This window comes from Ochotona curzoniae, unplaced genomic scaffold (assembly GCF_017591425.1).
Source record: "Ochotona curzoniae isolate NIBS_2020 unplaced genomic scaffold, NIBS_Ocur_1.0 scaffold_2587, whole genome shotgun sequence".
Taxonomy (NCBI): Eukaryota; Metazoa; Chordata; class Mammalia; order Lagomorpha; family Ochotonidae; genus Ochotona; species Ochotona curzoniae.
This window is the reverse complement of record NW_024467096.1, coordinates 1,304,160-1,320,693: the sequence shown is the minus strand read 5'-3', so window position 1 is coordinate 1,320,693 and position 16,534 is coordinate 1,304,160. Positions and strand designations below refer to the sequence as shown.

Below are 16,534 nucleotides of genomic sequence, written 5' to 3'. Positions count from 1 at the left end.
CATCCAACAACCCCCCCAACCCCACACATTCCGCCCCTCCCGAAACCCACCCACGAACCCCCAGAACCCGACCCCTCCTGATGTGTGTAATTGGGGGGCGGGGGTTGGGTTCATGTGGTGTGGTGGTGGGGGGGGGGGTGTTGTTGGTGTGTGTGGTGGTTTGTGTTGGGGTGGGAGTAAGAGTGTGGATGGTGTAGCCCCAAACCCCCCTCAGTCCCACAAAATCCTCCCCCCCCCATACCCGTTACTTAACCTAATAGCCCAGCTCCAACACAAAACCAGTTCCTGTGATTCTGGATTTTCAGAATCATGATAAATAATGGTAGTAACAGTATTTGCTTCATTTTGCCTCTAGTGCTTCTCTGTGGAGCTATGACAGATACCTTTTACCAAATTAAAGATATTCTGCATTCTGGTTTTTAAAGACTTTTAAACAAGGAACAGGTGCTTGATATCTAGTAACACAATCCTGGAACTTACATTATTAGTTGACCTAGTTAGTGACACCATCATTAATTTTATATCATTTCACTATGTATTTCTGTTGTTTGTAATGATGATGAGGCTAAGATAGCAAAAATGCCATCGTGTTTTATAAAGATTTCCAATAATAGTATTGAACAAAGAAGTGTTTTCTAATGAAAGCCCTTTTTAATCACAATTGTAGTAAGAATCTCTTCTCTCAAAGCACTGACTGAGGTTTTACTGAATCACACTGAAGATCATGACCGCTTTGGTCTGTGAACGTCAGGCTGCAAGAGCACCTTTGGATTGTAGAGACCACTGGGTTTGAACAGTAATATACTGTGTAGTTGGCAGGCAATGACACAAATGGAGTTTTAAAAATATATCACTTTAGAAACTGAAATTGGGATGCATGTGAATGCACTTCTTATGAATTCGGTCCCCAGAGCTAACTACATGGCTGTGCTAGACTAGTTTTCCCAAACCTATTGTCAATTTTCCTGCATAGAGTACAAGCCAGGCTGAGAAAATGCTTTGAGGTGACCCAACCTTGTACAGTATGTGACTGAAAAGAGCAACCTGTACTGAAGGTGACAGAAATGCAAAGAGCTATGCTGGCAAAAAATGATTGAGACCTGTGAATGATGTAAAAATACTATATAGAGAGAAGAATATTAATTAGACTCTTGCCTTGAAGACTCAATGATGTCCTAGTATAATTAAATTACAGATGAGAAGAACAACTCTGGGGTTTTGTTTTGCTTTCCTTTCATTTGGGTGTGGAAAATATTCTTCAAATATACTGCTATCTCCTAATGCATATTTTTAAATTGTTGGATATGGCCCAATTTATAAAAAATAGTTTACCATAAATCTTTTTTTTCTTCTGTCACAACATGCTTATTTTTCTTTTCCTTTTAAGATGTTAATTTACATGCAAAGATTTTTTTTCATTAAGTGCATTAATGGTTTTGTTTGTACAGGAATTTTCAAATCAGAAGGACTCGCCATGGTTTCTAAATGTAAACCCTTAGCAAAGGACATTCCAGTACGACAGCTCCATTCCATATGGGAAAAGACAAATTCCACCTGTTTTGGGGTTTTACCAGGGTTCCAGCTGTTGGGTTGTACAGCGTCTCTGATAAGTTTCCTTTATGTTAATTTCAGTTGAGTTGCAATGGAACATTTTGTAGAAGAAACTGGCTTCTAGCGGTTGACTAGAGATGCTGGGAATAAATTTGGTTTCCCTGAATAATGGTTTCTCAAAGCAGTCACGGCTCTTTTCGCAGTTAAAATTGGTACCATTTCTTATCCTTGTATTTCAGCATTAACTGCAAGGAAGATAAATATCATAAGATGCTAAAAAAAAAAAACTATAAACAGTGCTATTTAGAGAAATCCCAGCTAATCATGCATATTTACTAAATCTCCAAACTTAACATATTTTATAGAATAAAATGCATATGACAGCAATTTGAAAACAAATACCCAATTAAAATGTAAAGTCTCAGCTGACAGGAAATTGTTCTAATATGGCAAAAGGGAGCATGTGGATCCTGGCCTCTGCTGTCCGTCATGCCTTCAAGGGGAGCCCCATCAGCTCTGTAAACACCTTCTAGCAGCTAGAGCACAATAGAGAACAAGTATCGGAACTAATGAACAGTGGTCTTCATTATCTGATAAGGTAAAGCAATATCTTTGTTCTACAGCACTTAATTTAAAAATTAAAAAGAATTTTAATCAATGAAATATTGGGGGCATATAATACCTGTGGTGAGAGATTCAGGTTATCCTGGTTCTCACACAGGCTCACTCATGTAGCATTTCTGTTTCTACTTTCTGACGCAGGGCTGAAATACTTCAATTAAGTTACTACTGAATAAGATGCCTGAATTACTTGGGTGACTTACCTCATGTGCGTGTTTGGAAAAGGCTTCTGCGCTTGTCATCATGCCTGCAGTTTTCTCTTCCAGTTCTCCTAACCTCTGTCCTCTCTCATCCAGTGCAATTCGTGCCCGGGTCAGCTCTCCCATCACCCCTCCAGCAGCACCCTTCACCCCTTCTATTCCACCTGGTCCAGGAATGTGTTGTGCAAGACTACGTGATGCTCTTCCTGCAGAAGCTTCCCCAACTGGGAATTGAATTCATAGCAATTCAAAACATTTTGTTAGTAATTCAAGTAGTCATATTTATTACCAAGAAAAAGAACTCACATTCAAGCCTGCAGTCATAATTCTTGAAATAGATATATATGGGGTCCTGTGGTATTGATGTGTTTGAAGATATTAGTGGGCCAGTGCAATAGCTCAACTGGTTAAATGTTTGACTTGCAACACCTGCATCCCCTATGGGTGCCAGTTCATGTCCCAGCTGCTACACTTTCCATCCAGCTCCTGCTTATGGCCTGGGAAAACAATAGAGGAATGGTCCAAAGCCTTGGGTCTCTGTACACATGCGGGAGACCTGGAGGAGGCTCCTGGCTTCCAATTGGTTTAGCTTGCCCATTGCAGCCATTTGGGGAGTGAACCAGTGGATGGAACATCTTTCTGTTTATCTCTCCTTCTGTCTGTAAATATGCCTTTCCAATAAAAAAGTAAATAAATCTTAAAAAATAGTATTTGAGCAAGAAAAATGCCTATAAGAGAAACTATGAGCTATATATTGTTACCGGATGCCTTGCTTGTGCATGAATGAGTTCTATACACAATGGCATATTTCCATTTCATGATGTGGCTAACAACACAGTCTCTCATTTTAGTGTCTATTCAGAACTCAGACCTGAGCTTTTCCTTAGGTTTCTGCCTAGGTCTTAACTTTAATTTTTACTGTTCATCTGGAAAATTCAGATTTGTAGGCCTCAGATCATCTGTCTCTCTCTGTACCTAATAAAGAATGGGGTTCACAAAGATATAAATTATATCTATATCTATATATCTATATCTATATCTATCTATCAATATATATACCAAGATCCACTGATATATCCTCAAGCCTCTACGATTTTGTCTATTCTGGACATTTCATATACATAAGATCATGTAAGATATGACCTTATTTGGGTTGATTTCCTGATTCAGCATGATCTGAAGTTTAGCCATGTTATAATACTATAATACTGAATTCCATTTTTTTCCAAATAACATTGCTTTGTGTGGTAGTCTAGTTTTGCATGCATAGTTTGCAAGAGTATTCTTTACTAGACCACATGGTGGTGACATATTCTTGAAAAGTTATATTCATATCTATCTTTAGTTGAGGAGACACAAAGAGACAGTGCCTCCATTCTGCTGGTTCATATCCCAAAGTGGATACAACAACTCTGGCTAGGGCCAGGCCACTACTGTCAAAATTGGGAGCAGGGAACTCAATTCAAATCGCCCTGTGGGAGACAAGAATTTTATTACCTGGGAAATCATTGCTGCCTCCCAGAATCCCCATTTACGGGAACTTGGACTTGGGAGTGCAAGCCAGGAATTAAATCCAAGTACTCTGACATGGGACACAGACCCCTTTAGCAGCAGCTAAATGCTCACCCTTGAAAACTATATCCTTCTGGTTGAAGATCCTTCCCAATATTTTCCTACTAAAACTTTTTGATTATTCTTCATTAAAGTATCACCAATAGATTTTTAAAAGTAATTTATTCTGTGGCACTTTCAAAACTTGTATTCTGAATACAGGATCTCTTTCCTTGCAGTATTTAAAAGCAGGCAGATTTGAAAACATTTTAAAAATACTTTAATGATTGACTGCTCTCACCATCTCATGCAGGTGTGTGCACTAACAAATGGGACATTAATTTGCTCATTATTTGTATAAATTATATTAATAATTTTTGTTAAACTATTCCTTAAGTGACTCATCCTATTCACTTTTGATAGAGAAGCACATTTTTATAAAGAACTAAAAGCGTCTAGTCTAATATTTGGGATTATACATCACATTAAGGCATACACACACATACAGGCCCCATTTTGAGACACATTTTTATAATTAAGATTTTACTCACAGAGCTCTTCCCGGTCAAAGGTTTGTCCACTTCCACCAAATAGTCCCTTAAGAAAACCTCTGTTTTGAGCTTCTGGTGTCTCTATGGGAGTAAACAAATCTCCTAGCATATCCTGTGCCAAAAGGAAAGACAGAAGCCTTAGGCTAACTGAAAACAAATCAGCAGATACAAAAGCAGTGCTGGGATATGTAGGAGCACATTATGAAAAGGCAGTCAGCTTCCACGTTTCCTGGTAATGTTTGCTTTGCTCCCAGGTCTCTCTCTCCCTGGCCTTCCTGAAGCTCCTTTTGGTTCCATTTGCTAGTAATTGGTATGCTAAAACTCACTGTTTTCCTTTTAAATCACTTTTCCCCCTCTAGATTTAGAAAACTTAGCAAGCTAATGTACCTGCCTTAGGATCAATGTTTACTTTCCATTAATGACTGCCATTCTAGATTTCTTGTTCTTTATCTATTATCACAGCCTGACTTGCTTTTAAAAATATTTATTTGAAACTCAGATTTACAGAGAGAAAGAGAGAGAAAGAGAGAGAGAGAGAGAGAGCACTACCATCTATTGCTTCACTCTGCAGATAATCACAAGGCCAGGGCTGAGACAATCTGAAGTTAAAGCTAGGAGCTTCTTCCAGGTCTCTCATATATGTGCAGGGAGCTGGGTTGGAAGTGGAGCAGCCAAAAACATGAACTAGCATCAGCATGGGATGCCAGTGCCATGGGTGGAGGATTAGCTTATTATACCACTGTGCCAGCCCCACAGCATCGTTCTTATACTGGTTCTCTTCTCTGAATAATTATGTAATGGTTCAAAATTATTTAAATGAGTTAAAATAAGTAGCTACTGAATGATAAGGTATAGTTGTTCCCAATATTTGGTGAGTCTTAAGAGGACTGAATAAATGTCATTAAAAATGCTGGTCTTCGGGGCCCGGCGCAGTGGCGCAAGTGGTTAAAGGTCCTTGCCTTGCACGCCCGGGATCCCATATGGGTGCCGGTTCTAATCCCGGCAGCCCCGCTTCCCTTCCAGCTCCCTGCCTGTGGCCCGGGAAAGCAGTCGAGGACAGCCCAAAGCTTTGGGAACCTGCACCCGCGTGGGAGACCCGGAAGAGGCTCCTGGCTTCGGACTGGCATAGTATCCTGGCCCGTTGTGCTCACTTGGGGAGTGAATCATCGGACGGAAGATCTTCCTCTCTGTCTCTCCTCTCTGTATATCCGCCTTTCCAATGAAAAAATAATAAAAATAAATCTTTTAAAAAAAAATGCTGGTCTTCAGGGCTGGTGCTCTGTGGTGCAGAAGGAAAAGCTGCTACCTGCAGCCCAGCATCCCACATGGGCACCATTTCTCATCCAGCTCACTGCTAATGCCCCTGGGAAAGCAGCAAAAAATGGCCCAAGACCTTGGGCTACTGCACCCATGTAGGAGGCCTGGAGGAAGCTCCTGGCTTCTGGCTTTAGGTTTTCTCAGCTGTGGCCATTGTGGCTACTTGGAGGGTAAAGCAGCAGATGGTAGATCTCTTTCTCTCCCTCTCTGTAACTGCCTTCCAAATAAATAAATCTTCAAAGGAAGAACTGATAATGTTCAGGTCAAATGCCTCACAAACTAAATCAGAATCAATGCAATTATGCTAGGATCTATATTTTTATAAGACCTTTCTTTTTATGTCTTTCTAAAATAAATCAAAATTACAAAGCATCAGAATGGGGGAAGGAACTTAGATCTGTGATCTATTAGTTTACTTGTTACCTTCCAGCAGGATTTAAGCTTCATCTCCCGTTACCTCTACCCACAGCCTGTGGTCTTTTTCTTAAAGCCCTTCTGTTTGGAATTGGCAGCACCATCTCTTCAGTCCCCCAAGTGAGAACCTCAGTAATCATCAATTCCGTCTTTTACCTTACTCCCAATAATCCCCAAACCCAGCTGATTCCACCACATAACTGTTCAATCAGCTCACTTTCTCCAGCCTCACGGTTGGTGCCCTTCCTTCAGGTCCCTAGTATTTTCAGTCTTAATTATTTTACAAAGCCTCCTAATTTTTTCACTATCTTCAGTCTTTGCTCAAAACCAGCTACTGCACTGCAAACAAAAATACTGCTTTAATAAGAATAAAAAAAAATCTGCCCAAACTTGTCAATGATTTCCTACTGCCTTACTGGCTTCTTTAAGTTTATAAAAAATTCCAACATCTATTTTAAGTAAATTTGTGTTGCTATCCCTATAGTCTTCCTAGCTTTGAACTGTTCTGCACTCTGAGCATTTTGTGCATCACCAATTTTGTGTAGGTTAGCTCTACTTGTCCATGTCGAAGCCTCCCTCCACCTGAGTCATTTCTGTGGAACCATCAGATATCAGCAGTGCCCCTAACCCTTCTCCACCAGCCCGGGTGTCTCCCTAGCCTTGGTATAATAGCCATGTTGAACATTCCCCACAGACTGCTGTGGTTAACTTGTTTAATTTGTTTTCCACAGCCAATAGGATCTTGTAACTTATTTATCATTTTATTGCTAGAAATTGGCCAAGTTTAAGGCACTCAGTAAAAACCTCCGAAATATTTGTTGAACACCAATTTTCAAGATAGCATTATCAGGCCCAGAGAGATAGTGTAATGGTTAAGGTCTAGCCTTGAATGCACAGGATCCCATATGGGTGCCAGTTCTAATCCCGGCAGCTCCATTTCCCAGCTAGCTCCCTGCTTGTGCCCTGGGAAAGCAGCAGAGGATGGCCCAAAGCCTTGGGACCCTGCACCCGCGTGGGAGACCCTGAAAGAAGTTTCTGGCTCCTGGCTTCGGATCGGCACAGCACCAGCTGTTGTGGCCGCTTGGGGAGTGAACCATCGGATGGAAGATCTTCCTCTCTGTCTCTCCTCTCTGCACATCTGCCCTTCCAATAAAATAAACAAATCTTTTTTAAAAAAGATAGCATTATCGCAATTTGTGTTAAACAAAAAACACCTTACCATGTTCAGTGTTTTACGTAAATTCTTATTTCTTCTAACAATGTTGCAAAAAGCAGAGTACGTATAGATAGTATAGATATGCTAAGTATATAGATTAAGAAAAATGTCCAATCACAAATGGAGGAGCCAAACACAGCTCAACTAAGAAGACACTTCAAAGAGTTCAGTGAAAATGTAATTAAGACATAAGTTTCACACAAAAGTTTTTTTTGTAAAAAATCTATAGGTAATTTTTTTCATAATAGAAATCTTTCTTGAATTTGCTGAAGAGCCCTTGTACTTCAGAGCCTTTTCTCTTAATCTCTGTATTATATTATTTTTAGTTTTGGCATCCGTGAAATGAGACTTGGACTAATTAAATCTGAGATATTTAAAAATGTTGTGACCATTCTTACTCAAATTTGACAGACTTTTATCCTGTTTCTAGGCTATTCTTATCACCATGGTCAAATTCAAATACCCAGTCTTACCTCAAGCAAATATATTTATTAGTGTCGATCCTAATCAAAATTAAGGTTTCTTCAGAAAAGTCTATGCATTCCCTGCATTGCATCCAAGATGTGTGCATAGACATTTCTCCCCAGGAGAAACTCTGCAATCTTTTGGAAGATTTTCCAAGTGTGAAAAAAGTATAACAACAAGACTATTTTATAAATAATGTTTAACATTCTCTTTACCTAGAACTAAACAAGAATTCACAGCATCACAATGAAGAAAATATGTTCAAAACATGAACCAAGAGTGTATTTGTTGTACGATCTCATAGTACTTTAACTTTTAGGCAACTCTCATTCTGTTTTTTAATAGCCATATATAATGTTTTATCATAAGTATATCTGACATACCTGTAGATTGTCACACATTTCTTGGCTGTAGGTTAACCGCTGAATTTCAGTAGGGGAGACAAGATATAAGGCCTGCCCCTCATTGGTGAAACAAAATGTCCGTGCTATCCGCATGTCTGTCAGTGGTAGATAATTAACATCCAACATTGGTCGAAGACTAGGTAGGCTGAACAGAAAAGAGTAAATGTGCATTTCACATCAAAGCTGTTAGACACTGATCCTTATGTAAAACAACAACTGCTTTACTATTATTTTATGGTTGTTTTTGTTCACTTGAAGGCTCAGTAGTGATAGTTTCACAAAGTAACAAAAAATCATGATCATGGGCCAGGTCTTTTATATTAATCCTCACTGGTGCTTAGCAAATATCTTTAAGGGATAGATGCATTAGCTAGCAATCTCAGGGACAATTTTACAGCATGTCACAGGTTGCTAGAACAACTTCTGGTTATGTCACCAACATCACAGCCAGAAAGTGTCTATTAAAACTTAATCTTTCTTTAAGATAAAATGTTTGAGTCTGAGGAGGTCATATCCTGGCAGAGTCCTGGAGGGGGTCCAGTCCACTGTGTCTAAGCATGGAGTGGCCATTCCTTATTCTCTCTAACCCAGGAAATGAAAATTGCATATAATTTAGAGAACCTACACTGAAACATGATTAACTGTGAAATAGCAAAGGCTGTAAGGGAATGAGTTATAAATAATAGATTAGAAATTGTACATCCAAATGAGTACTAGACATCTGAACGATCTTACACCAAAATATGCTTATCTTAATGTCATAGGTAATACTTTTGCTAAAATAGCCATCAGAATGTCCTTTTGGATATTTTCATTAATGCCACGTTTATGAACTACCAAAGCAAAACTATTGTTACTAATTTTTAAAAATCACACTTCTAATGCCAAGGGGAAAAAGGCCCATGTAATTTAACTGTCAGTTATGAAATTGTTTTAGTGATTATGAGTGTGCACAATGATGGTAAATTATTTCAAACCATTAAAAAAAAAACAACCAGAACCTGATTTCTTTTATCAGAGTAGTTTGTGCCTATGAAACTCTACTGTGTGCTATAAGAACAACCTTTCCATGACCTTCTAGCATTGTGCTACCCAATCTGGTAGCCTAACTACTCCTGGCCATGGAGCAACTGACATGAACTAGTCTGAACAGCTATGCAGTGTAAGAGTAAATTCCACATTGGATTTTAAATGCTGTTGTAGGAATAAACAGATATTTATTATGATCTGTTAAAGTATCTCATGAATCCAAAACAAACCCATTTAAACAAATTTATTTTGTGGATTCTTTTTAAATCAGTGGCTGGCATTGGTAAAGAGGTTCCAGTGATTTTTTTTTTTCAGACTCACCCCATGTTGTGAAATGTTCAGATAAGAAAAGCAGGTGCTATCATTGCAGTTGGGAAAAGCAAGGGAGCTAGTTGCTAATGGCTGAGAAATGATTGCTTTAACAATTGATAAAAATGTTTTTTCTATGCAGGGACATTTTATAAAGAAATATGGACAGTTAGCTAATGGTGTTTCTCACTGAAAGTGGTTGGTTGAGCACAGTTTGAGAATTTGCACACAGGAAAGTCTCTTCTATTTACTCTCAAACTGGGTTTTCTAAGACTGGGCATTACATGGCCGAAGCAGTCCTTAGCCACTCTGCAATCTATCAAACTAGGAGCTAAGACGAAAGTGTTCAAGACTAACAGTTTTTGACTCCAAATCACACTTGTGTAGTTCCTCTACTGGAGTTTGCATTCTCTTTGCTTACAGTTATTTGTATACCAGTCTAATCTCCTTAAGGGTTTTACTATCTTTTTTATATCATTCACAGGTTTTCTCAATGCTTAATCATGTTATTTGAGAACTAGGTGAGATTTTTGAAAGAATGGCAGTGAGTTGTACAAAATATTATGAACTATTTGCTGAATTCATAAAATCAAAAGGTAATATTTTCTCAAAAGTCTCACAAGTCTCATTTGATTGCAGTGACAGTGGAATGAAATCTATTGGCTGGCACCTTGTTAGGTGCCATTTTTTCCCCCCTAAATTTACAACCTTTGGCAACTTGGTTAACTTTGATTTATTAATAGATCTAAAATGGAGGATGCAAGTCATACTAAATTTTCCCATGTCCTGAGAGGCTATTGGATCGAATGAAGTTCTGTATGTAAAATCCTTGTATGTACTGTGAAAGTGATGATTCTTTTGCTTGCTTACTCCTAGGTGGACAGCATAACTTCGGAGAGATTAAATCTATTAAGCAAGTGCTTTTTGAACAAAAATATGTGAGTGACTGGAGAAGCAGTATTTTCATAAGTTTTTTGGCATCAACTGAAATACATAGTTCATTCACAATGCCAAATATTTTCAGCAAACACACACACACACACACACACATCCCCACCAAAACAAAAGCCAAATTATGAACAAATTCACCTCATATTGCATTCACAAACATAAAGAAACATTCAATTTTCTTAATATCTTAACATCTTGCACATTATACAGACTTTTCAGAATTGTAACTTGCTGGCATTGCCATGATTACTAAAATATTTTTTTAAAGAAGGAACATACCTCATTATCATAATATGCCCATTAGCGCAAAAGCATGCCAAGCAGGCACTGTTACACATGACCACCACATCTGCCTGCAATATAAAAGATGTCTCAGTGATGTTATGAACATAAAGGCAAGTCTGAGAAGGCAGTGAGAAGACTTTGGCTTGTTTTTCAGAGCATATTATTATATACTGATGATCTCCTATTTCTTGGTTTGCAGAGGAGGAGTTCATGACCAGTTTCCTTCTCCAGGATTTTTCATTTTCATCCATGCTGTTTGGATCCCTCCAAACTTCATATGGTGGTTGCATTAATCCTCCAGTTCGGTCCATACAGGAGAAAGTTAGCACAGCTCCTTTCAATGAGAGGAATGTACCTATAAAAACAATTTCCATCACTGGCATGTGAAAGCCTTTTGAAAACAACTGCAACTTATCTATGGACAATAAGGGTTTTATTATAATAATTTAAATTCATAGTCTTGATGTCGCATAAAAATATACCAATCAGTTTATTTGTGAATATACCTGTTTCAATACCTTGAACGTTTAGCATGTTTGGGCTTAAAAAGAGCCTAATATATTGGCTTGTTAAATTGTTTCATTTTTCTAGTGAGTAAACAAGACCCAGAAAGAGGATTGATTTAGGCCAGGTCACACAGGAAGATAGTCGCTAAGTATGGCCTTGATTTCAGGTGTCCTGATTCCTAAACCAGAGTTTTCCAGTTACTGATTGGTATCCATTAAAGTATTTGTAAAAGCAAATTTAAAACAATGTATAATCTTCACTTATTGAAATGATACATAGTCCAACTGAAAATAATCACTAAATCTGACTGCATTCCTTATTTCACAAGTTCATTTGCTAGAAAAAAAATTTTCTTCTCCTGAAATTAAGTACTCGCAACAAACTTCATGAAATTTCAATATGCTAGTAAATAAAAAAATTAGTGTCAGCTCTTGCACAGGCTTATGCATCTGTATATAGAAAAGGTGTTTACTCACCTCCATTTTCCAAGGTTGGTTATCCATGCCAGATCATTACCTATGAGAGATTTTTACCAGACTTGGAGGACAGTACACTACAAAGTTTAGGAAATAACTTGAGCTAATCTGATCTATGGCTATTTCTAAACTCTGCTCTAATGAGCACCCCACTATTCCTTTTTCCCCCTTTGTTCATTTATATCATGTTGAGTGATCCTAAGTAAATCCGAACTGATCTGCCTCAACAGATATGAAAAGAGTGATAACTAAAAATACATTCCATTTAGAATTTAGTTTACCTATAATTCAAAGCACTTAAAAATTTATCAGATTGAGAATACATATTTGGATGATCTGATTTTTAAAAAATTTTTTTACTTTTTATTTGAAAGGCAGAGTTACAGAGAGAGGGAGGAAGAGGAAGGAAGGGAGAGAAGGAAAAGGGAGAAAGAGAAAAAGAGAATATTCTATCTACTGGTTCATTCCCCAAATGGCCATGATGGCTGGAGCTAAGCCCATCTGAAGCCAGGAGCTTCTTCTGGGAGGTTCTTCTTGGGCAGGAGTCTAAGGGCTTAGGCATCTTCCTCTGCTTTCCCAGGACATAAGCAGGGAACTGGATCGAAAAGTGGAGCAGCCAGGATACAGACCAGTACCCATATGGTATGTTGGATTTGCAGGCAGAATCTTAGCTTTCTATGCCATGGTGCTGGTGCTTCTAAGCTGTGTTTTTAAGCAAACTTTAAAAGAAGCCTTTGAATGTCCTAGGGTAACTGAAGAAGATAGAATAGAGCTCAGGTGCTTCAGTCCATGGGTCAAGGTACAAGCCACAACAAAAATGACAGAAAATTGAAGTTGCCCAATATTCCATGAATATCAAAGACTGCCAATAGCAATGAAGAATGATTTATTAGAATCATGTGTAATTGATAAACATCTGGGTCAATGTAGCTTCTATTTACAAAGCCACGCCACCATGTTTCAAATGTACAGGCACCACCAGAACAATCAACTCTCATCACTTTCCAAAGCCCCACCTGCAGATACCATGACTGTATTAAATTTCCATTTCTAATCTGTAACCATTAATATAAGACCTTGAAGATCAAGTTTTCAGTTTAGATACTTTTGAATGACAACTGAAGTACCAGTTAAATGAAAGTATTTCCATTTGTATACCAAAGAAGGGTTATGTGAACCTGTAACAAGAAGGCAGCCACTTGTGATCCACAGAGAAAACCTGCACTAGACCCCAACCTTTTTGGTACCTTGATGCCAGACTTGCAAGTTTCTAGAATTACAAGAAAATAAATTTCTGTTGTGCAACCCATACAGTTTGTGCTATTCGGCTGTGGGAGCCCAAGCACACTACTACAGGATGAAAGGATTCTTTGTATCATTCTTTCAAAATTGGTTCTTAGAAGACTAGATCAGAATAATGACATTCTATGTTATCAATGAAAAATTATCTTTCAATTTTCAGAAATCTCATGTCTTCTATCAACCTTCATGAAACTAGCAATCTAACTTTATTAACTTGTGAGTCTAGTAAAATCTCAGAATCTTGGCAAGTCCTTACTTTTTAGAACACAAAAGACTTACAGGTAATGAGATCAGCAACATAAAAGTGGTGCTAGACTTAGAGTTTTACTTGCTCTAAGAGGTGGTGAGATTTTGAGAATAGAAATGATATGATCTTACTACCATTTAATAGGATCACATCTATGGCTGGGTATAGTCTAAGGGAAGGCAACAAAAAGCAGCAGCAGTGAAGAGGCCAGCATATAACCCATGTGAGAAATGGATAGAGGTTTGCTTGAACCTCTATCATTAATGTCCAACTCTAAATACACTGTGAGGATCAGAAGGATTTACTACTAAGTTTGATTTAAAGTTTAACAAACAGATAAGGCTAACATATGATGTCAATGATTTTGATCTGAGAAGAACTGAAATGTTATTGCATGGCTATGGGAAAGACCAGGACAGAAAAGAGATGAATATCAGGAGCTTAGTTGTGGATATGCTAATTTTGAGATTTATTAGCCATTGAAGTGGACAATAAATAGGCTAGGCAACTGTGAGGGAACTGGGGGCAATATTCAGAATATAAACATTAACATATGCTCCTCGGGTTATAAAGAGCATTTAAGATCATACGACAGGCTGATTTCATTCATGTCTTCAAAATAAAGACAACAGCAAAAAAATGTTTAACCGGTCCTTCTTCGGGCACTGTATTAGGTTCAGTAAAATGAGAAGAGAGTACTCTGGCAATCGCTAGAAAGATAGGAAGAAAATCAGAACAGTGTAGTGATCTAGAATCCAAATGATATATTTTAAGGTAGAGAGAATGATTAACTAACATTTATTATGTGAAGATGCTGCCTGAACACTGACCACTGGACTTATCAGTGAGGTCAGTGGTGACACACATGCAGGCTGTTGTGTTCAACGGTGTGAGAAAAAGTCTGATTAGAATGGGGTCAAGAGGGGAAGAACAAAATGGAAAAAGTGAACCTAACCCAATCGTATCAATAAATCTTGCATTAAAAAAGAAGAAACATAATAATAGATCCACAAAAATGTCTTTTTTTAATGGGAGAAATAATAGCATGATTATATCCTGATATAATAAAGCAAAAAGAGCAGCAGGGGGATTGCAGTACATGAAAGTGTTGTTAAACTCAGAGCCTATAGGAGTCTTAGTGAAGCTATTTACATGCCCTTTCCCTTACAAAAGTATTCAAATCTTAATTTACCTGTTAACAGCCATGGAACTTCTCAGTAACCAGATGTAAAGCTCTTTGGGGATAGAAAGTTTGTATGATTGCTTACTAATTTTTCTTCAGAACATATTACGATGTGTTTAGACTGCATTCCCTATGGTGGCTTTGATGAAAGGGATTAATCTGTGCTTGCCTTTTTCCTATCTAAGAGCAATCACTTGAGGTGTGCTGAACAGAGGCTTGGCTTATCATGAAACTAAGAAAGCTTAAACTTTAGGGTCCTCCACTGGTATTGGATCAAAGGCCCAGAAGAGAATCCTAGTCATATGTTCACATGCTCATATATTATTATAAGATTTGTAAAAGAAAAAATTCTTCCCGTCAATTAATAATATTAATAAATTAGCAACATTTAACAATGATGTTTACTCATCATTTAGGACTGTTTTACTTTTTCCACACTAAATATCTTCCAATCAAGTAACACTACATGAAACAGTACTTCACTGATCTGCACAAAGAGGAGAGGGGGCACTTTTGTGGAGGGATGTGTATATTCAAGGGGTTCACAAAAGTACTATGTCTAGGTTATTGCTAGGATCCCAGATACAGTGGGAGCTTCCAGGAAAATTGCCACAGACCTGATGCAATCCAGCATAATTCTGACATGAAGGTTCTGAGCTGGAGATTATGTTACAAAGAAACATTAATTCAACCTTAGAAGTATATAGGTAGGGCCTGGCGCGGTGGCACAGTGGTTAAGGTCCTCGCCTTGCACGCCCCGGATCCCATATGGGCACTGGTTCTAATCCCGGCCACCCCACTTCCCAACCAGCTCCCTGCCTGTGGCCCGGGAGAGCAGTCGAGGATGGCCCAAGGCTTTGGGACCCTGCACCCGCGTGGGAGACCCGAAAGAGCTCCTGGCTTTGGATTGGCATAGTATCGGCCCGTTGCGCTCACTTGGAGAGTGAATCATCAGATGGAAGATCTTCCTCTCTGTCTCTCCTCTCTGTATATCCACCTTTCCAATAAAAAAAATAAATCTTAAAAAAAAAGTATATAGGTAACATAGAACAAATTAGATTGAAAAAGCAAAGAACCAAAAAGCTAGCATGCAGAATTCTCTTTAAATCAGTCAAGAAGTCATTTAGAGAAATATTATGGTGCTATTAGTGAAAATGGATGAGTGGTAAGAAGGACCACTTGGGGTAAAGAGAATGAATTTGTAATTGAGAGCCTTGAATTTATTCATGAGTTTAAAACCTGAGTTTGGTCATGGGCCATCAAAATAATTTCCTTCCAAAATAGGGACCACATCTGGAAGAACAGATAATCATTAATTTGTATGGCAACATAGCTAATACAAAGATTATTATTAAAAGTGAGTATTACCAAATTTCTCACAGTGATGGGCAGTGCAATTCCGAGGAGATAGAGGAGAGACAGAGAAAGTACAAAGACTACTGGTAACAGAATTTCTTTTAAGATTCTTAAAATTAGAACATTTTAGAACAAGTATTTGAGGAAAAAACAGTACACTACATGATTAGTTTTCTTTAATAAAACCCACATAAATGAAGTCTTTTCTATCACTGTGACAGCTTTTAAGATTCAATACAATCTTCTCTGCCTCCTTTCCTCTGTCATCTGGCACCATTCCATTCCTAGGATTTATCCACGCCTTTTTCTTTGTTGCCCCCTAGGTTTTCTTTTCTTTTTTTTATTAAGTTTTCTTTTTATTGGAAAGTCAGATATATAGAGAGGAGGAGAGACAGAGAGGAAGATCTTCTGTCCCTCGATTCACTTCCCAAGTGGCCACAACAGCTGGAGCTAAGCCAATCCAAAGCCAGGAGCAGGAAGACTCTTCTGGGTCTCCCACGTGACTGCAGGGTTCCAAGGCCTTGGGCTGTCCTCAACTACTTTCCTAGACCACAAGCAGGGAACTGGATGGGAAGCTGGGCTGCTGGGATTAGAACCAG

At 38.4% G+C, this 16,534-nt stretch overlaps 1 protein-coding gene across 9 annotated transcripts in view; it reads right to left on the bottom strand.

Moving 5' to 3' along the window:
• Positions 1–282: 282 nt before the first annotated feature.
• STXBP5L (syntaxin binding protein 5L) overlaps positions 283–16,534 on the bottom strand; it is a 248,886-nt gene continuing 232,634 nt past the window's right edge. For 7 of the 9 annotated variants that reach the window (XM_041002602.1, XM_041002606.1, XM_041002609.1 and 4 more), the window contains 5 exons: positions 10,859–11,219; positions 8,270–8,435; positions 4,475–4,586; positions 2,376–2,596; positions 1,244–1,796 (listed from right to left, as the gene is read on the bottom strand). In XM_041002602.1, the coding sequence (XP_040858536.1) occupies positions 1,755–1,796; positions 2,376–2,596; positions 4,475–4,586; positions 8,270–8,435; positions 10,859–11,219 (902 nt within the window). In that variant the 3' untranslated portion in view covers positions 1,244–1,754. Of the gene's footprint in view, positions 1,797–2,375; positions 2,597–4,474; positions 4,587–8,269; positions 8,436–10,858; positions 11,220–16,534 lie in introns of all 9 variants that reach the window. The other 2 variants (XM_041002601.1, XM_041002603.1) reach the window with 1 other exon arrangement.